The sequence below is a fragment of the Ovis aries genome, chromosome 2, assembly GCF_016772045.2.
Source record: "Ovis aries strain OAR_USU_Benz2616 breed Rambouillet chromosome 2, ARS-UI_Ramb_v3.0, whole genome shotgun sequence".
NCBI lineage: Eukaryota > Metazoa > Chordata > Mammalia > Artiodactyla > Bovidae > Ovis > Ovis aries.
The window spans coordinates 27,905,713-27,930,439 of NC_056055.1; the positions used below are offsets into that span (position 1 = coordinate 27,905,713).

A 24,727-nucleotide genomic window follows, 5' to 3' on the forward strand; every position below is an offset into this window, starting at 1 on the left:
GAGCTGCCAGACAGGGTGAGTGCCTAATCTGGGGATATGCAGAGGCCCCAGTTGTGGGGTCCAGCAGAGCAGATTCAGGCTGTGCAACTGAACACTGCATCCCAGGGCCCAGCAAAGTCTGAGATGCCATGTAGCTAGGGCAGCCCCAGCGTGGGCCCAAAGTCTCCTCTGTGGCGGTCCCCTCTGGCTAGGTGCTCTTTCTCCCTCATCTTTGATCTTCACTGTGCCCTTCACTGTGCATCTGTCAGGGTGGGATGGGGAGATCTGCTTTTGTTCATCTGTTGTAAATAACATCAGATTTAGACTGAAATCCTGCACACATTCTCGGGTGCCTGTCACTGGAGTCGCTAAACTGCATGCCTGTGAACACTAAGACACTAAGACTATACTGCAGGCACCTGAGGATGCTTGGCGCTGGGGCTGGTATTGCCAGGGTCTCAAAGGCTGCCCACTCTGACCAAGGGTCTCTTCTGCCTGCTCCTACAGGCTGGCTCAGGGTGCTGTAGCTTTGGGGTATAGGGAAGTACAATCCAAGGGCTTTCCAAGGGGAATGCTGGCAGCCAGGGCCTGGGCCTGGCCTGACTGCCCACCCTTAAACCCAGCCCACCACACTGGTCCACTCCTCTCCCCAGTGTCCAAGACCCCCACCATCTTCACTGCAGAGTGGACAACAGCGAACGAGGCAAAAACGACAAAGACATGGTTCTGTACAAAACCGGAAATATTTTTACTCTTTTAAAACTTTGATCTAAGTTACCTTAGACCTCATGGACTCGATACAAGAGTAATATGAATTGGGAAATAAAACACTTTAATAGCCACAATAAACTTTGTTAGAAATGTACATGTTGCCAAAATAATAATAATAAAATTAAAAAAATAAAAGAGAGGAAGAGAGAGAACAGCTTGATGGCCAGGTTAGATTATATAAATGTTCAACAAGGACAGGAAAGGAAACCTTCCAAACGCTGGGTCAGAATAGTCAGGGCCCCGTGAGGCTTGCCCCTTCCAGCCTCTGGGCCCCGGGGCTGTGTCTCCCCCCACAAACAGGATGAGCAAGTATGGCAAGGCCCACACAAAGCTGCCTCTCCTCATGGACAGAACACCCAGGGATGGGCATATAAACAAAGCTCATAAGAAATGTACAAATATAAAAAGCTACAAACATTAATAAATTACAGCATCACAAAACACAGAAACACTTCACAAGGTGCTAGTAAAGTAACTGTACCCCCACCCCCTTCGTCAACAAGAAGGAAAGAAAGAGCTGGTATTCAAGTTGAAGATTCCTCTCCAAATGTATCTGAAATAGATCTTGTGTGTACGTATGCTTCTGTAAAGACAGATATAAGGCTGCACAGACATCACTTGTTTTTCAGGCAATACCTTAGTTCCTAAAAGAAAAAATAATAATAATAACCATAATAATACAAAGAAAGAAGGAAAAGCATCGGAAACCCAACTGCTCATCATACTCGGCAAAAAACTCGTATAAATGTTAATGAAGGACTCTATAGAAAGAAATTCCTAAAGATACTTTTACTCTTATAAAAAAGAAGTTATTTAAAAAGCTATTTACACGCTACATTCTATGAAAAATATGCTTCAGGAAATACATCTAAAATTAAAATACAGGATTGCCTGAGAAACAAATCCAGCCCCTCCATGTCGATGGGCAGACACGTGGTCCAGGAGCCACCCGTGCACTCGACACCAAACGTCAGCACGTGACAAGATAGAAGTGCCTGGCCCCCAAGTCCTGGGGCCCCCCGGCCACCACCTGCCCCACCAGGCATATGGTGGAGTGCTTTGGCTGGGAAGTGCTTCTCGGAGTATAGATGGTCAGGCTGGATGAGGCCCACCCACGTGGCTTAGCCTGGGCCCCTGGGATGCCACACTGTGGCTGGGCCTGAGCCCTTCCCCGGGGACCCCATGATGGCTCCAGTTCGCCCCCACTGACACACTGACCCTGCTGCCAGCCCCAGCCGGCCCCAAGAAATGCCCCAGACATTCAGGGCACAATACCCACCATCCGGCCCACCACCCACTATCTGGAGAGCACAGAGACTTCTCTCCTAACCGGACCGAACACTCTCTGGACTTGTCTGAGAATCACTTGGGAAGAGAAGGGGGGCACATACACACCCCGATTTCTCCTCCTCTTCCTCTCTAGTGTTCTTTGCCTTTTTTTAAGCCTCTGGAGGCTACCAGTCTGTGGCCAGCTCAGACTCTGGGCCTGATGAGCATTGGCTCACTCCTCCTTCCTTGAAGGACTCATGCTCCCAGCAGAGCTGCAGAGGCCCTGCAATCACACCCATGCTCGGGGATGCCTGGAGGCTGTCCTGAAACTGGAATGGTCCTCAAATGGGCGGGGCCATGTTTCGGGAACTGGTCACTCTAAGCAACTTGAGAAAGGACGTCTGTCCACATTGGCAAGCTCCGCCTGCTGAAGCAACAGATGCTCATGTGAGGGGGGTGTTTGCTGGGAGGAGGCCAGGCCCTCCCTGGGTGAGGCAGCAAGGCCACCCTCCTGGGGGCTGATGTTCTAGCGGGGCTCCGGGGGTCCTGAGTGGAGCAGAAGGATCCTGGCTTTCCAAACTTTAAAGGAGCAGTTTTCCATTCCGATGAATTTTCAAAATTTTCCCAAGCCTCTGTTTGGCAGTGGCCATGCCCTTTTTTGTACGTTTTCCTGGTGGAGGTGGAGACACAAAAAAGACTGGTAAGTGAGAGGAGCAGCATATGGGATGGGGGTCTGTAATCCCTCACTGAGCCCACATCCTTTCTGTAAGATGGGTGTGCGATGCCCAAGTACAGTGAGCTCTGCATCCCTCCAAAACCATCAATTGTCGACAAAATGCCCCATGCAGAAGCTATGTCGACAAGGGGCTGGGGCATGGCGTGTGCAGCAGGAACAGTCCAGGGATGGCATTAGGGCAACCTAGAGCTACACTCCCCACGCCCATGGCTGGCTGGGGCTCACGGCCAGGGCGCAGTGGGCCTGGGGTGACAGTGGGGATACCATAGGACCCAGCCAGCTGTTCCACCCCTAAATCACATGGAGGAGCCTGGGCCACCTCCCAGTGAACCCTCAGCAAACCATCAACCACACTCTGTCTCCAAGCCAGGACCCAAAGCCAAGGCCCTGGTAGTCTAAAGGAATGGACCTAGCTCCAAGGTACCCAGAACCTCCCCCCAATCCCCTACCCCGAGGCGAGCAACCAGAGGTCAGTCTTGAAAGGAGCCATTTCTCTCACACACTGACTGAGGGCCTGGTCACAGAAACTCATGGCTGCAGGGACAGAGACCTGTGGTCACTCATAGGCAACTCAGGGTCGCCAAGCAAGGTACCTTTGGCAGCGGTGTTGTTGGGGGATGATGAGGAGGGCCTCCTCTGCGTGAGGAAGACCCCAGGGGCCATGGGCTGAGAGGCACGGCCGGCTTGGGCCCCAGTGAAGGTGCCAGCTGCTGTGTACTCATGGTCGACCAGGCTGCTGCTGTGGGACTCTGGTGGGGGCTCAGGTGAGCTGCCCTCCTGTGAGGCCTGGCTGCTGGCCGTGCTGGTGGAGGCTGGGGTGGTGGAGGCCGGGGTGGTGGAGGCCGACGTGGTGGAGGCCGAGGTGGTGGAGGCCGAGGTGGTGCTGGCCGAGGTGGTGCTGGCCGAGGTGGAGGCAGAGGGGGAGGTGGTGTTGGGAGCCAGCTTCCTTTTGGTGTTCTTTTTCTTTTTGCTTTTCTGCTCCTCCTTTGAACAAAGCATGCAGGCGTGTCACCCCACAGGGCTGGCCAGACCCCAGACCCTGGGGAGCAGCCTGCAACCTGGGAGCAACCTGGTCTACTGTGGACAAGGCTTCTCCCATGGAGCTGAGCAAGTCAGCACTGCAGGAGCAGAAAGGGCTGGACCATGCCCAAGCCCACCTCTAGCCACCACGAGCCCCCCAGAACAGTACTGGAGTCTGTGGAGGGACCACCAGGCCCCACTCTGTGAGGCAGGCCGTCCTGGACATGGGGACATCCAAGACATGGCATCAGCACTCAGCTGTAGTGGACAGACCCTGCCCAATCTGAGCTCGCCTACTGGTGGACATGTAGTATGGGTCCCTCCCCCATCTCCCTAACCCCCCTTTCCCCACCACCCCACTGTGAGCTGCCATGGGACTTCTGGCACCAGTTCCCAGCTTCTCTGCTTTCCACTAGCATGGACCTGGGAGCCTAAAGGAACCAGGGTCAGCAATACTCAAATGTCCCCAAGGCTGTGACAGCCCCAGCCTGGATGATCCCCGTGCATGAAAGTGGGGGGAGCAAAGGCATCGGGGGGAGCCTAAGCCCAGGCAGGGTCACTCTCCTCACCTGCTGGGACAGTTTGGCTGCGGCAGCTGCCAGCCCAGTCTCAATGGAGGCCACTCTGGTCCCCTCGCGCACAGGCCTGTCTTGCCTTGGCACCGATGGGCCAACCCGCGCTGTAGGAAAGAAGGTCAGCCTGCCTCAAGTCACCACCCAGTGTCTGGGCGCCCTCCCGGATATCCCAGCCCTGCCCTAATCTGTCCCTGAATCCCAGGGACAAGTCACATTTTGGGGAAGCTCAGCAAGAGCCCCAACCTCATGTGGGGATGGTTGCCCTACAGCAGTAGGACTGGAGGGGTCAGGAAGGGAGTGTGTTAGGGGAACCAGACCCCACTCTGTTGGCTGCCATGATGGGGGCCAAGGGCAAACGGGACCCTCCCAGGGATGCTCGTCGAGGAGAGCCAAGGCAGAGGGCCCGCGCTCCACAGGGACACTGCACTGCCCTACTGGCAGGAGCCGGGATGCCTTTGAGTGTTTGCAAGAGCACCGGGCTGAGGTCCTGGGATTGAAGTGGAGCCCCAGTCAGGTTCCTGCAGGCAACAGACACCCTGTCTGAGCCACAGAGCCAGTGGGTGTGCAACACGACTGCTGGCATTCTGTGTGGACAGACCTCCCCCCTCCCAGCCCCCAGCGCTACCTGTCGGGCTATAGGGGGCATCATCTGAGCCTTTCCTCTTCTTGGATCGGGACTTGAAAACAGGACTGTCCTCATCCGACTCCAGGGAGGGGTAAACTAGAGGCGGAAAGAGGAGGAAGGACTGAGCTGCTGGTGTGGCCCCAGGAAGACGGGAGCTGCAGGCTGCTGGCAGACCCTGTGACCGGCATCCCCCAGGGCCGTCTTCAGGCTCCATAGCACCAGCCCTCCAGGAGTGGTTGCCCCGTGCACAGGCACAGCTGGCCTCTGAAATCGTTCAGCCCAGGCACCCCTGGGGTCCAGAGAGGCCAGACAAGGGGTTCCATCCAGCCCCCATGGCACCCAACCAGCCATGCCTACCCCAGCCTGGCTGCCACACCCACTTGAATGCCCAATTCTCAAGACATCTCTTCTGTTGCTGTCAGAGAAGGGAATCTCTGATGTCCATGGAGCTAGCTGGCTCGAAGGACCCCAGACTCTCCTCGACAAGTCTCTAGAGCAGGGAGACCCACACAGCAGTCCTGGGTGACTCACTGGGTGCCTCCTCCTATTATCAATAGCTTTAACCCCCAGGACCTGCCCCATGTCCCAAGGGTGCCCCCCAAATGGAGTTCACCCCACTGTCAGCCTGTCAGACCATGACAGCCCCCACCAGCGAGGCCTGAAAGTGTCCACCAGAGAGGACACACCCAGCCTCACTGCGGGAGGGCTCTCCAGGACAGTGGTGCGGCCTCACACCATCAGGACTGCACTGAAGATAGGCCCTGCACCGTGGGGGCAGCACACCCCCCGCCCTGAGAAGCACACCGCAGCCCGTGGGGACTGGGACATCCCGGGCAGTGGGCCAAGGCGTGGAGGTGGGTCCTTGCTCCAAATCTCCCAGGCGGCCAACAGCAACTCCTTCAGACTGTTTTGGAACCTGAAGCGCTGGGCCTGGAGGGGCTACAGTGTGAGGTGAGGGGCCATGCCCCTGGGCAGAGGCCGCAGCTATGGCCCAGCCACCAACTTACTGCCCACCTCAGACTTGGCCACTCTGGGCCCTGGTTTCTCTGTTTACACAGACACAGAATGGATGTGGTCTCAACATGTCTATGAAGTGGTACAGCCACGTGAAGGACAGTCAGGCAGAGTCTCAGAAGGTGCAGTGACCCAGCCAGACACCACAGACACAGGCCACACAAAACCCCCTGCAGCAGCCCTATTCACAACTGCCGACAGGTGGAAGCCACCCAAGTGCCTGGGGATGGATGAAGGGATAAACAAATGTGGTGTGTCCACCCAGTGGAATGTTATCCAGCCAGTAAAAGGAACAAAGCTGACACGTGCTACAATGTGGATGAAGCCTGAAGAGTATGCTGAGGAGGACTTCCCTGGTGGTACAGAACCCATCTGCCGGTGCAGGGGACACAGGTTCAATCCCTGGGCCAGGAAGAGCTCACATGCTGTGGAGCAACACAGCCCGTGCGACACAACCAGCGAAGCCTGCACACACTAGAGCCCGCACACTGCAACTACCGAGCATGCGTGCTGCAAGTACTGAGGCCCGTGTGCCTAGAGCCTGTGCTCCACAACAAGAGAAGCCACCACAGTGAGCAGTCAGTGCACCGCAAGGAAGGGTAGACCCCGCTCACCACAACTAGAGGAAGCCCACGTGCACCAGTGAAGACCCAGCGCAGCCAAAAACACGCATAAACAAATGACCAATGTGTTACTATAAGTTAAAATAAAAAGGGTATGCTAATGAAAGAGGCCAAGCACCGAAGACCAAGCATTGTGCAATTCTGTTCTCATGACACGTCCAGATGAGGAAAATCCATGAGTTGGCATAAATCAGCATAAAGCAGGGGAGGCATATTGACTCTTAATGGGCAGAGGGCAGGGTTTCCTTCGATGAAATGCTCTCCAATCGGGGGTGCTGACGGCAGCACACCCATCCCTCTGAATACACCAAGCACCGCTGAGTTGCATGCTTCTAAAGGGAAACGTCTCAGGTCTGTGAATTACATCCGCAAGAGGGTCTGGGGCCCGCCCCCAGCACCCAGGACAGGCACCTCTCCCTGCACAGCAGCGCTCACCATAGTCCGAGTCCTTGAAGCAGGCGTCCAGGTGGTCCTGCTCCTCCTCATAATCGTCCAGGTCCACACTGTTCTTGGCCGCCCTCTTCAGCAACCGCTTGCCTGCGCTCTTCCCACCAGCCCCGTTCTTCCGGGCGCCATGGGCGGCCAGCGAGCTGCCCTTGGCCTGGCCAGCACCCCACGTGGTCTGCAGGCAGGAGTCGGAAGCCTGCAGGTTGGCCATGGACAGCATTCCCTGAATGGCTTCCTGTGTGCTGGGGGAGGCGGGGGGCTGGCTGGAGGCACAGAGAGACAGGCACTCAGCCCACGGCCCACATATCCTCCCACTCAGCAGCCAGCAGAGGGCGTGGGGGGAGGACGGTGGGGGCTGATCCTTTCCATGGGGTACCCACTTCCTCTACCCTCTGCCCCCCATCCGCCAACATCAAAAGGAGGGCTGGAGGCCTTGGGACATAGAGGGGCATAAATAGAGAAAAGAGGGAGGGGGAAATGGAGGGAGTGGACAAGGGAGGGGCAGACAAAGGTGCTCCTAATCTCTCCCATCATGAGGTCAACAAGCAGATTCCCCCCAAGGACCCAGGCCACCTCTCCCTCCCTCTTCCATTCTCTGCGCACCCCTGCGCCCACCATGGGCTCCTGCACTAAGCCCCCGTCGTGGGTGCTTCCCCCACATCTCATCCAGCACCTGAGATGGGGCGGCTCAGCCCTCTCCCTCCCATGGCACTCCATCTCCCCAGGTGACCCACACCATCTTTTCATGACTGCATCTGCACCCACACCCTCACCCTCGCTCATCACCCCAGACATTTGTCCACCTGGGTCAGGATAGCCCACCCCAGCTTCTGGGGAGCCTGGCCATACCTCTCATTGCCCCCTGGTTCCTGAGGAAGCAGGGCCTGGAATGGCACACTGCTTGGCTCTCCTCCCTGGTCACAGACCCAGGAGGCCCAGGAGGTCCAGCAGTGGGCCTGTCTTGCATGTGTGACACTCAGGCCCCCTCTGGCTTGCCCCATGTGCCCCTGGGGGATGGATATACCCACAGGGCTGCCAGAACACAAAAGCAGCACCACAAAGTGTACCCACAGAACCACACTGGTGGTTCTGCATGGTCCCTGCCCCCTCCCCGACTTCCAAGAAGTGTTTGAGGCATCTCTAGTAAGACATTAAAATGAGAAGAAATCCCTGCTCAGACATAAGGTTCCCAAAACTGAGGTTGGAGGGTACAGGGAAATAGAGCTGGCCCCAGGAAGCACAGACACAGAGGGTGGTCCCCTGTGTTCCTGGGGGCCCACCGAGACAAGCTTGGACAAAAGTCATCCTGAGAGGGGTACTGCTGGGCTCCAGGCCAGGGACTCCGCCCTAAGCCAGGAGGCAGCGACGGACGGGCGCCTCTCTGGGCAGTCCTCCATGAATACTGCTTCCCCCAGCCCCGCCCAAGACGTACTGGACCGCAGTGTTTTGGGCTTTTGCTAGAAGCGGATGGATTATGGTTCCAAAGCCACAAACAGTGGGAAAAATCAAGTATGATCAGACCGCTGTGGAGAGTTAGGAGCCCTCCACCAGACCTTCCACCTGCCCCAGTGCCCTCCCAACCCCCACTGTCCCGTGCCACGAAGGCAGAGGGACACCCAGACCCAGTCAGGAGCACATGGCGTTTGGGAGCAGTAGTATCATTGCTATACAATCATCACTGATGCTTTCTGAGCAGGGACGGACCCCCCGCCCCGGCCAAGTATGAGAGCCAGCAAGAGCTGATAGATGGCCCCCCACACTCTGTACCAGGCTCTCCAGTGCTCTGCAGATGAGGCCCTGAAGGTCTCAGGGATCCTCACCCAGCCTTATGGCCTGGACAAACGCCAGGCTTCCTGCAGGGATGGGAGGGTGGGGGCCAGGACACCCACCATGAGGGTCCTCCGGGAGCCAGCATGGAAGCCAGCCGCCTGCCTGTGCCATCTGGACGTCGTGGTCCCAGCCCAGCTCAGCTGCAACTGAGAGGGAGGGGCCTCGGAGCCCAGGGCTGCAGACTGGCCACGTGGGCTGGCGAATCAAGGAGCAAAGTCTAACCAGTGTGCATGGAAAATAATACCTTAATCCTCCAATTATCATACCAAAATCCTCTCCTTTCCCCCCGGCGGTAAACACTAAGCAAACCATCCACAAGAAATTAACATATTTTCCTCCATTTTCTTCAGCTGTTCTTTTCCAAAAAAGCAAATACTTAAAACAGAGCAAATGGACCATCAAACACTGACCTACACTCCAAATGGGGACTTGGGAAAGGAACTGCCTGCGGCAGCCAAGGAGGCCAGCCCCGGCAGGCACACGTGCAAGTGTGCAGGCGTGTGTAAGCACACACGCGTGTACCTACAGATCAGTCCACAGTGCGTCCACAGACTGGCCACCCTCTCCCAACAGCCCATGCCCAGGCTCAGTCAAGAGCCCAAGCTGAAGGCCCTGTGTCCCAGCTCTGGGCAGAGTTCTGGCACCAGCCTCATCTGTCCTCCGGTTTTGGGGGGAGCTCTCCATGGAGCTCAAAGGGGACCCAGGTGAGCGTCATTCAGTCACTGAGGTGCCAGCTAGCCAGAGCATTCCCAGAAGAGAGGCACCTCTGAAGAGGTGCGGGGCCAGCCTGGGCCCCAGCCCCTCCAGCAGAAAGGGGCTCAGAGCCAGGCTTCTCCACCCAGCAAAGGGGTCTCAGGCCAGGGTCCCTCCTGACACCACCGGGGCATCTCTGCAGTTGAGGGGCTTGGGTCTGTTTTATCTACAGAAACTACTTCATGCTGATCAGGAAATCTGTACCCCCCACAGCTCTGTAGAAGCCTCCAACCATACTCCACTCCCATGAGAGAAGGCACCTATGGCTATCTGTGAGCATAACACTACACAAAAAATGGTAATGTGTGAAAGAAAATACAACCATTTGATTTAGAAAGAACACTTTTCAATCAAGCCCTAATCCTCCTGCTGTGGCCCCACTGTCTGAGATGGGGCTGACATGTGCCTCCACCGGCTCAGGTAGCCCTCAGACCTCAATCCTGGTAGCACGGGCTGAAAGGCAAATCCGGAGGACCAAACAAACCCTGAGCAGACCACGTAAGGCCTGCCGCCCTCAGACCAAGTCACCCCTCCCCCCCCCCCCCCCCCCCCCCCCCCCGGCTGGAAGATACAGTCTAGTATGGTCAGCCTTCCAGGACCCCCACGCTTGGGCTCCATCATTAGCAAATGGAGATTCCAGTCCTGCCTCTGCTGCCTCCTAGCTGTGTGGCCTTGGGCAAGTCACCTAAGCTCTCTCAGCCTCAGTTTCCCCATCGATGCAGCAGGAATCTCCTGATGACTCAAGAACTAGGAGGGGAGCCAGCCCTTGTCATGGTAGCAGACACCTCCAGAATGGGGAGGCTGCAGGGGACACAGGCCCCCATCCCTTGGTTGTCTGTCTGTGGTACTTGTAGAAATTCCATGTGGAAAAAAAAAAATGTTCCATGATGCTTAAAAGCAAGAGCCAATTGGGACCAAAAGGGAATTTAACTGGGACCATCCTGAAAAAGGGGCTTCCCTGGTGGCCAAGTGGTAAAGAATCCACCTACAAGGCAGGAGACTCGGGTTCAATCCCTGGATTGGAAAGATCCCCTGGAGAAGGAAATGGCAAACCACTCCAGTATTCTTGCCTGGGAAATCCCAGGGACAGAGGAGCCTGGTGGGCTACAGTCCATGGGGTCACAAAGAGTCAGATATGATTGAGCAACTAAAAAACAACAATCATGAGAAAAACAAGCTCCATGGCCTCCCATCCAATGCAAAACCCCAAGAGAATTAATCCATTTCTCTCAAATCAAAGGATTGAAACTGGGCAGGCCTAGGCAGGGAGGACCACCTGAGCTGAGTAGACACATGTCCTGGCCTGCCTGATCGCCTGGAAGCTCAGGGCCTCCAGGAAAGGGCAGCATGTACACCAGCAGTGAGTGGGCTCCTGAGGCCGCACATGTGGACTCAAACAGGTCTCAAGGGTAGCCTGGCTTAGCTCCCACACACTCCCAGGTGGGGTGGGAGTCTGGGACCCTGACCAATCCAGCCCCTTCTCAGGGAGTGGGCTCTCACGTCCCAAGCTCTGAAGCCATCATCTCCCTGGCTGCAGATGATGGCTCTGCAGGGAAGCCAGCTTGGGGTCCCAGAGAGGCCCATGAATGCTCTTTACCCTGACACCAGGCACACACTGTGGAATTTTCTTAGGTCATTTTTATGGCATTTGGGAAATGACGAGGCAGAGACAGCTGGACGTCCCAGTCTGGAAAAACCCTGATACCCTCCAGGTACCCAGCCTGGCCCTGTGTCTCCACAGGCACACAGATATGGCGGCCCCACAGACTCCTCACACAGGAGCTCTGCAACACGAAGGACCTACATAGCCAGCCCCAACTCACCTCCCTGGCCACCTGGCACCACCTCTGCCAGGCAGGGGTCCCACTCTGACTGTCCAGCCTCCAGGACATGGGCTGATGGAGTCCTTTTTGGCCCAACTCTGTGGAAGCACCCACTCCCCCCAGGTCCCTGAGGGCACTGGGCCTACCTGTTGGGGTTGTACTCGAGTGCGCCAACCTCCTCGCTGGCCTGAAGCAGGTCCAGGATGCCCGCGGCTGAACCCCCGCTGTCCTTCTTCACTTTGGCATTGCGGGCGGGCTTGGTGTCCGTGTCTATGTGCAGCGAGCCCTCATCAGAGGAGTCATCACTCTGCTGGAGGGACAGAGCAGCCAGTCAGAAAAAGGCTGGGGGGTAGGGACGGGCACTGTTTCACTCCAGTGAGAAAAAGAGGTTTTTAAAGAGCTTGTCCTTGTGCTGAGCACCAGGAGGCCGACTGACCAGACACACTCTGCAGAGCACGGGCGCCCGAGCTTTGTGCTGGGAGCCTGGAGCCCCAACTGCACCACTTTCCCAGATGAGCCCTGGTTTACAGAACCTTATGTGAGAGCCCCAGTATTGAGCACAGATACAAGAGGAGTTGCCATGGCTGGAGAGGGATCAGGTGGGTGAACCTGCGCCTGAAGGACACCAGTAAACAGCCCCTGGCAGGTGGCTCCGCAGGGACACCCTGGGCTCTGCAGGTAGGGTATCCCCCGTCTTCCTGGAACTTGGCTTCCTGGGAGATGGCCGCCACATCCTGGGCTGGACATGCACGGCCTTGGAGATTATCTAACTTAACCCCCATACCTCAGTGCAAGACTCAACCCCCAGCAGCTCGGCCTGCTACCCTCTGCACCACCATACTCAAACATCAAGGAAACTCACGGAGCTGACTAAGGAGCGCAGCTCCAGAGGCCCCACCACTCAGACACCTGTAGACCTTCCGCAAGTCCCAACTTTGCTTTTGCCCCTTTGTGCAGGGCCCCAGGGCTCACAGTCCCACATCTGGAGCCCAGCCAGCTTCCCCAGGAAAACATCCCCCTCTGCCCTCCACCCAGAAAGCTCAGTCAGAGATGTCCCCCCAAGGGGTAGGCGGGCCACTGCCTCAAGAACAGCCAGACACAGGGATGGCTGTCTCACTCACCCCTGTGACCAGTGTCCCAGAAGGCCATCGCTTACCTTGTAGAGCGCCGAGTCCAGCTTTGGCTTCGTAATGGGCATGGGCAGCGGCTCCTTCTTGTCCAGTAAGACTGAAAGCAGAGCAGATGGGAGTCAATGGCAACTTTGGAGGGGCAGAGGGGGACCTTAGTCCAGCCACATCCAATGCCCACTCCACATGCCCAGGACGGTCCCTACGGGGCTGGGCCTGGCCCCTCCCCATGTCCCCTCAACTCACAGGACAAGTCCCTCTTCGGAGCATTTTTCTTCCTCCTAATAGGGAATTCGTCAATCTTGAGCTCCCCATCATCCGACACATATTCATACTCATCCCGCACCGGCTGGGGCTTGTCCTCCTTGAAGTTCTGCAAGGGCCCGAACACCCCTGGGCCGGGCTGTGGCTTGAGGGCCTTGGAGCTGGGGTGGCAGAAAAGGGCCAGTCAGTGGGCATCTGCACAGCCTGGCCAGTGCCCCCAGCACTCCACCCCTCAACAGGCCTTGGAAGACCAACAGTAAGGGCTGGACCCCTCCCAACCCCACAGCCTCCTCTCCAATGCCATGACCCCAGCAAGGATAGCATACAACCCACGGGGTACATGCCCGGCCCTTTCTCAGGCTGTGTGAGCTTGTGCCCCTAACTGCTCCGCAGTCCTAGCCGCTGGACGAGCGCTGGACTTCTGTCAGGCTGCTCTGGGGCTTGACACAAGCTCAGAGTCAGACACAGCCAGTGCCAACTGGCCTGGGTTTTTTATTCACACAGTTATTATGGAAAAATAATTTCAGGGCTGAGGTGTAGGAACAACATGACAAATCTCCCTCCTGGGGCCACAGGGCTACTGCAAAGGAGGAGAGTCCGATGCTCTAGCTGCTGCCCCTGGGGTCAGCTGAGGGCGCAAGTGCACACTCAGCAGGGGGGAACAGCCGGCAGGGCACAGGCGTCTGCAGTTCCCCATGGACGCAGCTCCGATTCCCAACAGTGGAGACACCAAGGCAGTGAGCCCTGCTGGGTGCGGGCAGGAGTTACACCACGCAACACACACACACGGGCACACACACACCCCCATGTACACACATGGTTATAGCATCCAGTCTCCTTGTCTCCCTTCCATTTCTAAACTCTAGCACAGTCAGTCGGTCATACAGTTAATGCCGTCAAAAGCTCCCCGGGACCCACCAGCTGAGCTTCAGAAAAATCAAGGACATGCCCAGGGCCATGAAGTCATGGCAACAGATCCAACCCATCTGCTTGCCAAGAGGCCTTGGCACACTGCCATGAGCTCTTAGGAAAAATAGGCACACCTGTGCCGGGCTCTGCAAGCGCACCAGACACTGATAGCTCTGTCCCTCACCACCTGAAAACAGCCTTCTCCCATTTTGCAGATGAGAAAACTCAGATCCACGGGCGTAAAGTGGCCCTGTTCCCACTGGGATGTGTCTACCTCCTGTTCGTTAGGCGCCCACGCTGCACTCTGGAGTTAGTATACAACTGTCAGACCAAGACCAGCGAGGGGCTTCTCGGTGAGCAGAGGGTTCCTGGCCCACCCACCTCCCATCTGGCTAGCCCACCACACTGGTCAGCCGACCGAGATCCCTTATACAGTCTGGGACCTAGACACACCAGCTCACACACACAGACCCACCCAGGCTGAGTGCCCCACCTCTCAGCTTAGGGCCATCTCCTCTAGGAAGCCCTCCCACCAATTCCCTTGGGCACCCATGGACTCCATAGAACCCCAGGCCCCACAAATCCTCCTTCCATGATCCCAATCACAGCCATAACTTCAGATGGATTTGAGAGTACTGGGCTCATACCAGCCTCTCCCCACTGGCCTCTGGACTCCTAGGCCAAGATCCTGACCCCTACGATGTCCTCTGTGACAGCCCAGGACAGCACTTGGATAATATCTGCCCAATCATACCCTCCCCTCCTTGCCGCACACACCACGGCTCCCTGCCTACCTACCTGAGCTCTTTGGTTTAGGAAGCAGGAAAGGGGTCAGCCTGGTGAGGCCCTCATGAGGGGTGTGCCTGTCCTCTAGCTCAGGACAGAGGCTCATCTTCAGAGACCTCCAGGCGAGCGTGTGTGTGTGTATGAGGTGTGCACAAGCAGGGCGTGTGTGTGTGTGATGTGGAGAGGGGATGCTCAGGGTATGCGTGTGTGACATGTGGCGCATGTACAACCAACCCCTCCTGGCACAAGCACTCACGTACCCAAGCAGTTTCTTGTTGGAGAAGGAGAAGGAGAACTTGGTGTCCTTGTTCCCTGACAGAGGAGACTTCTCCAACTTCTGCTCTTCCTCCATCTTCAGCAGGGAGTCGGGTTTGCTGTTCTGAAAAGCAAACCCAGGACTGTCCCTGAACCCCATACCATACCTGAACCCCATGCCAGTGGGCAGAGGCAGCAGGATAGGCCAGCCTCCTCCCTCTGATATGTTACCCGAGGACCCATGCCCACCGCAGCCCCAGGTCCACAGGAACTGCCCTCAGATGCTGACCAGCTCCAGGGATTGCCAGCTCAGACCAGGGCAGGCCACTAAGGGCAACAGCGTCCATCCCCTTAGGCTAAGATGTGCCCACACCAATCCTCAGAAGGTGGCTCCAGGAGGCCACGTGTAAGCCCAGACCCTCAAAGACCTTCACAGCACACACCCTGATATACCCTACACACCACCAAGCCCACACCTGCCTCACACACCACCTTCTTTCACTAACATAGCCCTCCCTGAGGGTACACTCACTCACCAGCACACCTGCACACACACACACCTCACCTTATACTTCCATTTGGCCTCTGACTTGCTCTTAGTTTGCTCTCGGATTTCCAACCGCTCCACATCATTCTGCGTGCTGATCACCTCCTTGTTGGGCACACTCAGGACATTCTTTGTGGCCTAGAAAATACTAGCCATGATCTAGTAGCAGTCATGGGAGGGCAGCAGGGTCCATCAGGCTACAATACAAAGTCCCTACAGCACAGAGTCCCCACCTCTTGCTGGCCTACATACATCAGTTCATCCATCCATCAATATACCCAACCACGTATCCAACCAGCCATCTGTCCATCAGCCCACCCATCCAATTATCCACTATCCACCTATGCACTCACCCACCATCCACTATCCACCTATCTACCCACCCACCCATCCATCCACACCATCCATCCACCCACCCATCCAATTATCCACCACACACCTATCCACCACCCACCATCCACCTATCCACCACCCACCATCCACTATCCACCTACCCACCCACCCACCCACCCACCCATCCAATTATCCACCATCCACCTATCTACCACCCACCATCCACTATCCACCTATCCACCCTCCCACCCACCCACCCACACCATCCACCCATCCACCCACCCATCCACCCATTCACTCACCAACCATTCACCCATCCACTCGCCCACTCGTAAATCATTCACCCACCCATTCATTCAACCACTCTTCCTCCTCCTACCCTTCCTTCCTCCCTCTCTTCTTTCCATCCACCCATCCATCTATTAATTCATACATTCATCTACCCTCTTGCATTGAGAAAAGGAAAAACCATGTGCCCCACTTAAGCCCTGAAACATTGGGTAATGGTGTCCCACTAGCAGGAAACCATTCAGTATGGCCTGCTTTCAGAGACCCACAGTTCCCAAAGTCCATACCCGTCCATACTGATGGGTCTTCAGGGCCAGGCCTGCTTCTCTTACTGCCACAGGGGCTCAGGACCCCAAGGAAGCCTGGCCCCATCACCACCTCCATTCCTGCCTCCCCACTGCCCTCCACTGGGTGCCTCACCCACCTTTAGGTTTCAGCCAATGTCTGGGCCCCAGGGAAGACTCAGCGGGCTTGTCCCCCCAGGTGACCCTTGATGGTACCACATGACCCAGGACAAACTCCGCTGCCTTTATCATGAGGGTCTCTCCCCAGTTGCCCACTATACCAAGCTTGCTGGGGCAGAGCCCAGCTGCCCTGGGTCTCCACCACAAGGACACAGCAGGTCCAGCACCAGTCCACAGGCCTGCTCCCCGGAGGTGTCTGCAGGCCCACTGACTATAGGTAGGGAGGTCAAGACCACCCACCTTGCCCTTCTTAGGAGGCTCGATCTTGGTCAGCGCCTCCTTGGTGTGGGCCTCCAACAGGTCCAGGTTGGGGATGGTGGGTGACGCTGAGCCCCTGCACTTCTTCCCTTTCTTCTTGCTCCCATCCTTGAGCTTCAGTGATTTGGGAGGCTTGGGGGGCTTGGGGGGCTTAGGAACTTTGGACGGCTTGGGCATCTTCACGGTTTTGGGAGTCTTTTTTTTGGACACTTTCTCCAGGAAGGACCGCGGAGGGCTGGCCTCAATGGGGGATGGGGGCTCCTCCTTCTCCCGGTCCCCAAAACAGACCTCGTCTGAGGAGACAGCCGCAGTCACTTCAGGTCGGGAGGCCTTGGAGGCATTCTGAGAAAAGGACAGGAAGAGGTGACCAAGAGTGCCCTGCTAGGAGGGTCTCACAGCCCCAGGCCATGGGAAACGGGCAGAAAAGGAGCACCTGTCTGCATCACTGGCGACACGCTCCCATGTCTCCTACACCATCTGTATAACAGGCTCACACCCATCTACACCATCTATGAACACAGTCACACCATCTATACCATCCGTGTGACGGTTTCACACCTGTCTCACACCATCCACATCAGCAGCCACTTGACCCCTCTACCTCCTTGGTGGAGACTGCTGTCCCTCCCTAAGGCACGGGGAGGCTGGGGGCTGGACAGGCTCGCAAAAGCTGGGTCTCAAGGGGCTGAAATAGTCCCTGCTGCAGTCGTTCCCCACCCCACAGGGGGCTGCACAGCATGCCCACACTCTCTCATTCCCGAAGATCCCACCAGGAGACTGTGAGTCTGCCACCAGGGCCTAGGATCCAGCGTCATTGTGCAGGTGACCCTGCCCCAGAGGGCTGGGGGAGGGGCTGCCTCCCATGTGGCTGACCCTCACAGGATAACCAGGGAAGACAGGCAGAGACATCCCTCAAGCAGGGTCAGCAGGCCACCACGGTGAGCCCTACCTCACTGAGCCGGATCTCTTTGGCGAGGTCTTTGATGAGCTGCGAGGGTTTGAAGTGCTCTGGGAGCTCGTCCTCATGTTCTGCCAAAGCCTGCAGGACAGCCCATGCACAGGGTCAGCTGCGAAGTCTGGGCACAGATGCCCACTCCCCCTCCACTCACAGGGGTCCCAAGCAGGCTCAGCTTCTGTGGTTCCTGACTCATGCCCTCTGTCCCTCCAGGCTGTCCCCCATCTACCCAGCCAGGACCTCCAGCCCCACTGCCACCCAGACAGGCAGAAGGGAAGGCACTGCCACAGGCGTGGACTGGCTGCTGGGGGCCCTAAGGGAGTTAGCCCACTCTAGCCAGACACTGTGCCGATGAGGAGGCTCTGCTGTGATCCCCCTCTTACAGATGGACAGTAAGTCCCAGAGGGGAGGGGGTGCCCGGTGCCACTACCAGCTGTGAATGTAGGCCATCCCTTCTTCCTGGGCATGAGGCCACTTCACCTGGCCAGACAACTGGTGTGAGTTGGGGGGCACAGCCTGCCCCATTCCAGGCTCTGAGAACCGAAGGAGGGCCCTAGGAGGGTGCCTACTGTCCCACCCCACCCAGCTCACCCATGAGAGATGCACAGTGCTCCCCTCTTGGACTCCCCACTTCCTCAAGACTTTCTGGGGGCCTGGTGGGATCTGCTCAGACTATGCTGGCACCCCTGACTGGCAGGGGCTCCCAAGGCAGTAGACAGGGAGCCCTGAGGCTGACCAGGCCTCTCCGCTCCCTCTGTACCAACAATCCAGGCAGGACGCCAAGGGAAGTTCGAAGTTGCTTTTCTGGAGCCTCCCTGAGGAGAAGTAGCTGCTGCATGGATGTTAGTGAGGGTGCTGATGCTTTCAAAGCGAGGGGACCCAGAAATGCTGCTTCAAGGGAGTCAGCAGGGGCACAGAGCAGTGCTCCTGTGGTCGGGGGGGATGGAGGGTCGTAGGGCAAAGGGACTGCCCTAGTCACAGAGCAAAGCCAGCTCGAGGTGATGCCTGCACCAGTCAGTGGGACAACGAGGACATCTCCACTCTCCTATTCAGAACGTGAATCTCCAGCCAGTCACTGACTTGAGTCTTCCCTGCTCCCTGGCCTTCAGGGTCCACACAGTGCTATCTCTACCACCTCACTTCCTCTCAATGAATCTTGCTGCCACCCAGCCCTACCCCTCAGGCCAGGTCCTTAGATGGTGGGCCCTCTCCCACATCTGCCCCCACCAACAGATATGTGACTGGCCAGGTGGCCCCCACCTGCTTCTCACATGTTATTTCCCAGCGAAGGAAGGACAAGCCCGAGGGAAGACGCCCCACCTGCCACCCTCCCTTCTGCCCTGCGTCACGCCTAGCACACTTCCCTACCTGCTTTCTCGTCCATGATCTGAAAGCACCATTGAGAATTTTAGCTCCTTGGACTAAATGAGGGGGCAGCTGCTTCCCAGATTTGTGAGAACCTGGGGGAAGACGGACGGGTTTGCTCAGGAGGGTACCCACTCTCCCCTGCCACCTGCAGGTGACTCAAAGCCCTGGTGGTGGGGGATATTCAGGGCCAGACCTTTCAGAGGCATGTGCCCACCACCACCTGCCCAACTGCCAACGGTTCCTCTTGGAACCCAGGGGATGCCCATCTAAGATGCTCTGCAAGGGGCAGGACTGGCCTTCCCATTGTCCACCCACCAGGCCCCTCAGGCAGGTGGGCTGGCTCCCCCCTCCACTGGGCCCCAGCCTGCAACAGTGAGGGACCACAGTCATGCCCCAAACCAAGCATCCCTGATGCTTTCTGATTCCCACCCTCTCACAGCCCCCTACATAGCTGAGGCAGTGGGCCCACTTCCCACTGGGGTGGCCCAAGGTAAGCACCACCTCAATCACATCCTTGGGAGCCACAGCTGCCGCCAAACAGAAGGGCCAGAATGTTCCCCCTTCAGGCAGAGAGTTCACCATGGAGGCAGAGCAGCCCTGAGCTCTGACACCACCAGATGATCATGTCTGGCCTGTGGCAAATCCCTGGGCCCTCTCAGCTCGGAGGCTGCTGAGCCGTCAGCCCCACCACAGAGGAAGGCCCAAGGCAGAGAGGCAAGGGCAGCCCAGCAAGACCCAGCTAGTCAGCAGTCACCCTGGTCAAGCTGTCCCCAGGTCCCCAGGGTGCGATTCTGCCAATACGACCCCCATTCCATCTCCCCAGCAAGAAACCCCAGAGCAGGGCACTCCTGCCTGGAGTACAGGGCTGAAGTTTAGAAAATGATGGATGAATTTCACTGAAACCTAGCCAGCCCAGGTTAAGAACCATTTTCAGCTTTCTGATCTCAAATTAGAGTCAAAGTACAAAGGAGTCCTGATAAGGAGGTCTCTACTTGAGACTCTTATCAGAACACAAAAGAGCAGCTTCCTGGAAGGCAGGTGCTACTGAAAAAGGAAGCTCTCCATGAAAGCAAATGCTCCTCCTGTATCTCTAACATGGCTGCAGAAAGTCTGGAGACCTGAGCAGGAGCTGGCCACCTGGAGCTGATCCCAAAGGCAGGGCTGGCAGGACGTAGGATGGAGGGCCATGTTCATGGAGGGCAGGGACCCAGCAAAGCCCATCCCTCCCCACGGCCTTCCCCAGGGGACTCTGGCACCCACACTCCCCCAGGTACAGCAGGGATGCTACTGGGGTCCCTTGGCCAGGCAGACTCCAGGCCTCTCGATGTCCCAGCTGAGCCCCGTCAATAACCACACAAGGCCACGGGGACCAAGCAGAACACACACCAGCTCTGGAAACATGGTCAGAGCTCCTTCTGCAACACCAGCTGAGCCTACAGGCTCACTCCAGCCCCATTGCACACAGACAGGGGAAGCAAGGCCTGGGAGCTGAGGGGACGTTCTGCTCAGGCCCCACGAGGGCAGCGCTTGGCCTGTGCCCTAGGGCCCAGCTGCCCCGCTGCATGATGGCAGAACTGTGACCACTCCCCGGCATCCCTAAGCTCCGCCTGCAAACTAACTGTCCACAGCCACAGGCAAAGACGCTGACCAGGAGATAACGTACTTTTGAACGCCTCCAGCAGGTGCTTCCCCATGTACCAGCAGGCAGTTTCGAAGTTGGGAAACTGAGTCAGGCTGCCCAGTTTCAACCTTCTTTCCACTTCGTATGCTCTGGAAGCCACAGCAAAGAACTATTCAGTGTATGAAGCCCTGAGCAGGTAAAGCTAAAGAAGGTGAACCCACGCCATAGCTAGAGGCTACCCTGCGGCCATGCCTGCTACCCTCAGGCCTCCCTGCTGGGCCTAACAGCAAGGTGACCCAGGGGACCACCTCAGGATGACCACTGGGCATGAAGGTGAGCCCCATGGGCCATGGCTTCTAGAGCTCTGGGTCAGTGCTCAAGGAGAAGGCGGCTCAGCCTTTAAGTTCCCCCCAAGTCTATTACAGGCCTGAGGCTGTCCAGCAACCAGGCAACTTAGGGGCCTTGGTAGGATCACAGCTCATCTCCTCCTTCCTCCCCACCACGCGGACGCCTGGCTAGGCAAACAGCCATGCCGAGGGTCACCCACAGGCTGGGCCCGGCCAGGACTCAGGGGAGGCACCATCATACCGTGGCAGAGCCTGGGAGTCAGGTGTGGCCCTACCTCATCTGCATCTCCACACTCAGGCTGTGGAGGAAATGTCCCGCGAAGGCCAGGCAGTCCACGGGCGTCAGAGTGGCGTAAATCCAGCCTGCGGGGACAGGGATGAGGCCACCTCTTCACAGTGCACTCACGCCAGGCTCTTGGCACACCTGGCCTGACTCCAGCCTGCATGGGCTCAGGCTCCTGCCAGCCCTTCCTCTGGGCCCCCATCCATCCGGGGCCCCGGAAGGTGCTCCGGCCCTGGCTTCTATGTAATGAGTGGGTGCACCCTGCCAGAAGGACGGCCTGTGCTCGACCTGGCCCAGTCTGTTCTATCCAGTCCTATGCGGTATAGACAGGGAAACTCAGGCCCAGCAGCCCAGGAGACTCTCAGACCCAACCCAGGGGTGGGCTGCCTGGCATTCCTGATCTCCACATGAAGGACGGACGGACAGGCAGAGCTGCCACAACTCCCAGGAGAGCTGGGTTTGTCCCCACAGACTCTGGGAAATAGCTGTAGTTGTAGGAAACAGGAGTAGGGGCTAGATCAGGAAGGACTCGGAGGCACCTAAGTCAGTGGAAATGTGAGGGCCTCCATATATGACAACTAGAAAATCTGAACGCTGATTGGCCGTTGGGTCATACTGGCATGGTTAACTGTTCATTTTTAAAGTGTGATGATAGTATTGTAATTATGTTATTTTTAAAAAGAAACCTTACAGATACCTTCACCTTAAAAAGGTGAAGTATTTACAGTGAAGCAAAGTGACATCTGTAAAGGGCATTATCTGCTCATATCCTGCTTTCCCCTTTGTTTGAAATGTCCAGATCAGCAAACACCACCTCTGACAGTGTGACTGGGATCTCTGGGCTGGGCTCTCAGGGCCCCACGCAATCCCACAGGCCTGGCCTCCAGGAGCAGAGCCAGGCTGGAGGCTGCAGGCCCTCATGGCCCCGATGTGGCCCCAGAAGTGACCACAGAGCAGGACTGACCCCAGGGCAAGGCAGCGCACAGCCAGGGCGTGACCTCCCAAACGTCAGAGGTGGGGCACATAACACGGGCAGGGCACTCACCCGAGGGAATGAAGAGGGTCTGGCCCTGTTTGAGGGTGCACTTGTAGCATTTGTCCACCTGATCGGCAAAAAACATCTCGCTGTGGTTTGAGGCTGACTGCCAGCGCTCGTACAGGGAGATGTTGGCTGAAGCTGGCTTGATGAGATAGAAGATCTTCTCCCCCTGCCAACAAAAGGCCATCAGCAGAAACCGTCATATGCTGTGATGCTGGGGGTGGGTAATGCCCACCATGTCCCTGGATGGGTCCCAGCTTCAACACCATCCTCCCAGGCCCACCATTCCTCCCCGAAACACTGGGGCCACGTGTGCTTTGCAATCCAGAAGTGTGCATGTCAGGAAGATCCTGGGCATAGGTGCCTCCAGCATGTTCAGGGCAACCCCTGCCACTCCACACTCCCTATCTTTGCAGCACTATGGATGCTGTACGTGCCAAGGGGAACAAAGTTGTGACCTGCAGTCTGATGAGTTATAAGAAAGCTCTTCTCTTGAGAGTAGCCTGGGTCCCACTGGAGATGAAAGGATGGTACCTCCTGCCAGCTACAGCCCAGCTCTACGCTTGGTCTAGGGAGATAGACAGGTCCTCACTCCTGGGGCAGACAGGCTGAGGGCAGGAGATGCACAAAGGGTGGCAGGAGTGGGTAGCAGGACTTGCTCAGGCCCACAAAGGGCTGAGACCAGAAGCTGAGCCGCCTATCCTAGCCCAGGCTCCAGCAGGTCTGGGAGACCCTGGTCGGGGTGGTGAGCCCCGTGCTTAGGGTCTCCTTTTGTGTGTGTTTTCACACCTCCCTTTTCCACTAGCTTCCCTATCTATTCCCAGCCAGAAGTCCCCTAGCTCTCTCTGCTGCTCAGATGCCACCACAGCCTTGCTCCCTGGCCCCCGGCCAACCCCTCATTCTCCAAGCAGGGGATACTCCCTCTTTCAGGAAGCCTCCCCAGCACTGTTCTCCCTTCCCCAGACACAAGCACTTGGTCACCACTACAGTGGGCCTCCTCCGATTGCTTCATGAGCCTCAATCTTTAGAAAAAGCACCACACGTGTGCTGCTCTGGTCCTGAGTTGCTCCCCAAGGGCCCAACATCTGTGTCCTTCCTGTGAAGAAACATATTGTCCCTCCTCCCAACTGATGCTGACCACTCTTGGGGCCTGTGGGGACTACAGACGGTCCTGCCTGCTCTGGTCCAGAGCAGGTCTTGCCCTCAAGCTCAGACAGGGCCCCGTGGGGAACAGAGGCCCACGCTCACCTTGAGCACATGGTACCAGGCAGAGGCGCCCCCGGAGTCGATGTGAAAGTCGGTGTAGCTGTCCTTCACACAGATCAGGCAGTACTTGGCCACCTTGGGCTTGGCCAGCAGGGCGTCGTCGGGCCAGTAGTTTTCTACCCAGGACAATTTCTTCACAATGTCAGGAGGCTCCACGAAGCTGGACATTCTGGGGTCAGGGACAAGAAGGGTGGTCAACAGTGACAGGAACCGTCAGCACATGTGTTACGCACCCTGGGGAGGGAGGGCAAGGTGCTCTGCGATAGGAGTCCCACACCTATTTCTCCACCTCAGGCTACATGGCATTGCTCCCATTCTACCGGGTAGCAAACCGAGGTTCACGGAGTGGGCAGAAGGAGCCCAGCTGCTAGGTGTAGCTACGGCAGGCTTCTAACACTGGGCTCTCCACCCGAAGAGAAGGCCAAAGAACTAGCTACCCCAGAAACAACTTCCTTCTTGGAGAACTGGAAAGAGACTTTTCAGGTGGGCTCATGGTAGTGTCACTGGGCACAATGGGGCCTTGAGAATAAAAGCCATTGCTCATGAACAGCCCAGGCAAAGGAAAAGCCACTGCTCTCCGGAACGGACAACAGGGTGCAGCAGCTTCTCGCCATGCTGGGCCATGTCAGACCAGATAACTCATCCCCAGCGAAGATGAGAAAAGGCAAAGACAGCCTGTGATTCTAGTAAATGTCACTGTCCTGGACAGAACGCACAATACTGCATCGAAAGCGTCCAGCTCAGCAGCACCTGTGCGGTGACACTTCAGCCAAGCCGAGAACAGGGCTTCAGTGTTCTGCTGCCTTGGGCACATCTCTGCCTTCAGGGTCATGCCTGCTCAGACAAGACAGTCACAAATCATAAACTAGGCCACTCTGACCTCAACAGCCTCAGTCACAGGCCCTCCTCTTTAAATCTTCAGCACGTTCCAAACCAGTGTTTCTATCCCTCTGCCCTGGCCCCACTCACCTGGTGTCAGAGAACTCAAGGTTGGTGAGGTTAAGGACCCGCTTGCGGTTGGTGCTGTAGTAATAGTCCACAAACTCCTTCAGCTTCATCTTACAGTCCTTCTGCTTGGTGACGTCTGTCACATCCACACTTCGCTCTGGGCCTGGGGAGGCAGCAGGGGAGGGTGAGTGCACCCAGGATGGT

General features: G+C 57.0%; 1 protein-coding gene across 2 annotated transcripts in view; it reads right to left on the minus strand.

Annotated features, from left to right (window-relative positions):
• Window positions 1-703: 703 nt before the first annotated feature.
• PHF2 (PHD finger protein 2) overlaps window positions 704-24,727 on the minus strand; it is an 88,343-nt gene continuing 64,319 nt past the window's right edge. The window contains exons 5-22 of one of the 2 annotated variants that reach the window (XM_015093025.4): window positions 24,545-24,686; window positions 23,558-23,744; window positions 22,316-22,478; window positions 21,263-21,350; window positions 20,683-20,789; window positions 19,020-19,111; window positions 17,646-17,735; window positions 16,679-17,038; window positions 15,372-15,491; window positions 14,812-14,930; window positions 12,839-13,017; window positions 12,622-12,692; window positions 11,612-11,772; window positions 7,048-7,322; window positions 4,976-5,071; window positions 4,345-4,454; window positions 3,349-3,739; window positions 704-2,689 (exon numbers count right to left, since the gene is read on the minus strand). In XM_015093025.4, the coding sequence (XP_014948511.3) occupies window positions 2,601-2,689; window positions 3,349-3,739; window positions 4,345-4,454; window positions 4,976-5,071; window positions 7,048-7,322; window positions 11,612-11,772; window positions 12,622-12,692; window positions 12,839-13,017; window positions 14,812-14,930; window positions 15,372-15,491; window positions 16,679-17,038; window positions 17,646-17,735; window positions 19,020-19,111; window positions 20,683-20,789; window positions 21,263-21,350; window positions 22,316-22,478; window positions 23,558-23,744; window positions 24,545-24,686 (2,840 nt within the window). In that variant the 3' untranslated portion in view covers window positions 704-2,600. Of the gene's footprint in view, window positions 2,690-3,348; window positions 3,740-4,344; window positions 4,455-4,975; window positions 5,072-7,047; window positions 7,323-11,611; window positions 11,776-12,621; window positions 12,693-12,838; window positions 13,018-14,811; window positions 14,931-15,371; window positions 15,492-16,678; window positions 17,039-17,645; window positions 17,736-19,019; window positions 19,112-20,682; window positions 20,790-21,262; window positions 21,351-22,315; window positions 22,479-23,557; window positions 23,745-24,544; window positions 24,687-24,727 lie in introns of both variants that reach the window. The other variant, XM_027964191.3, reaches the window with a different exon arrangement.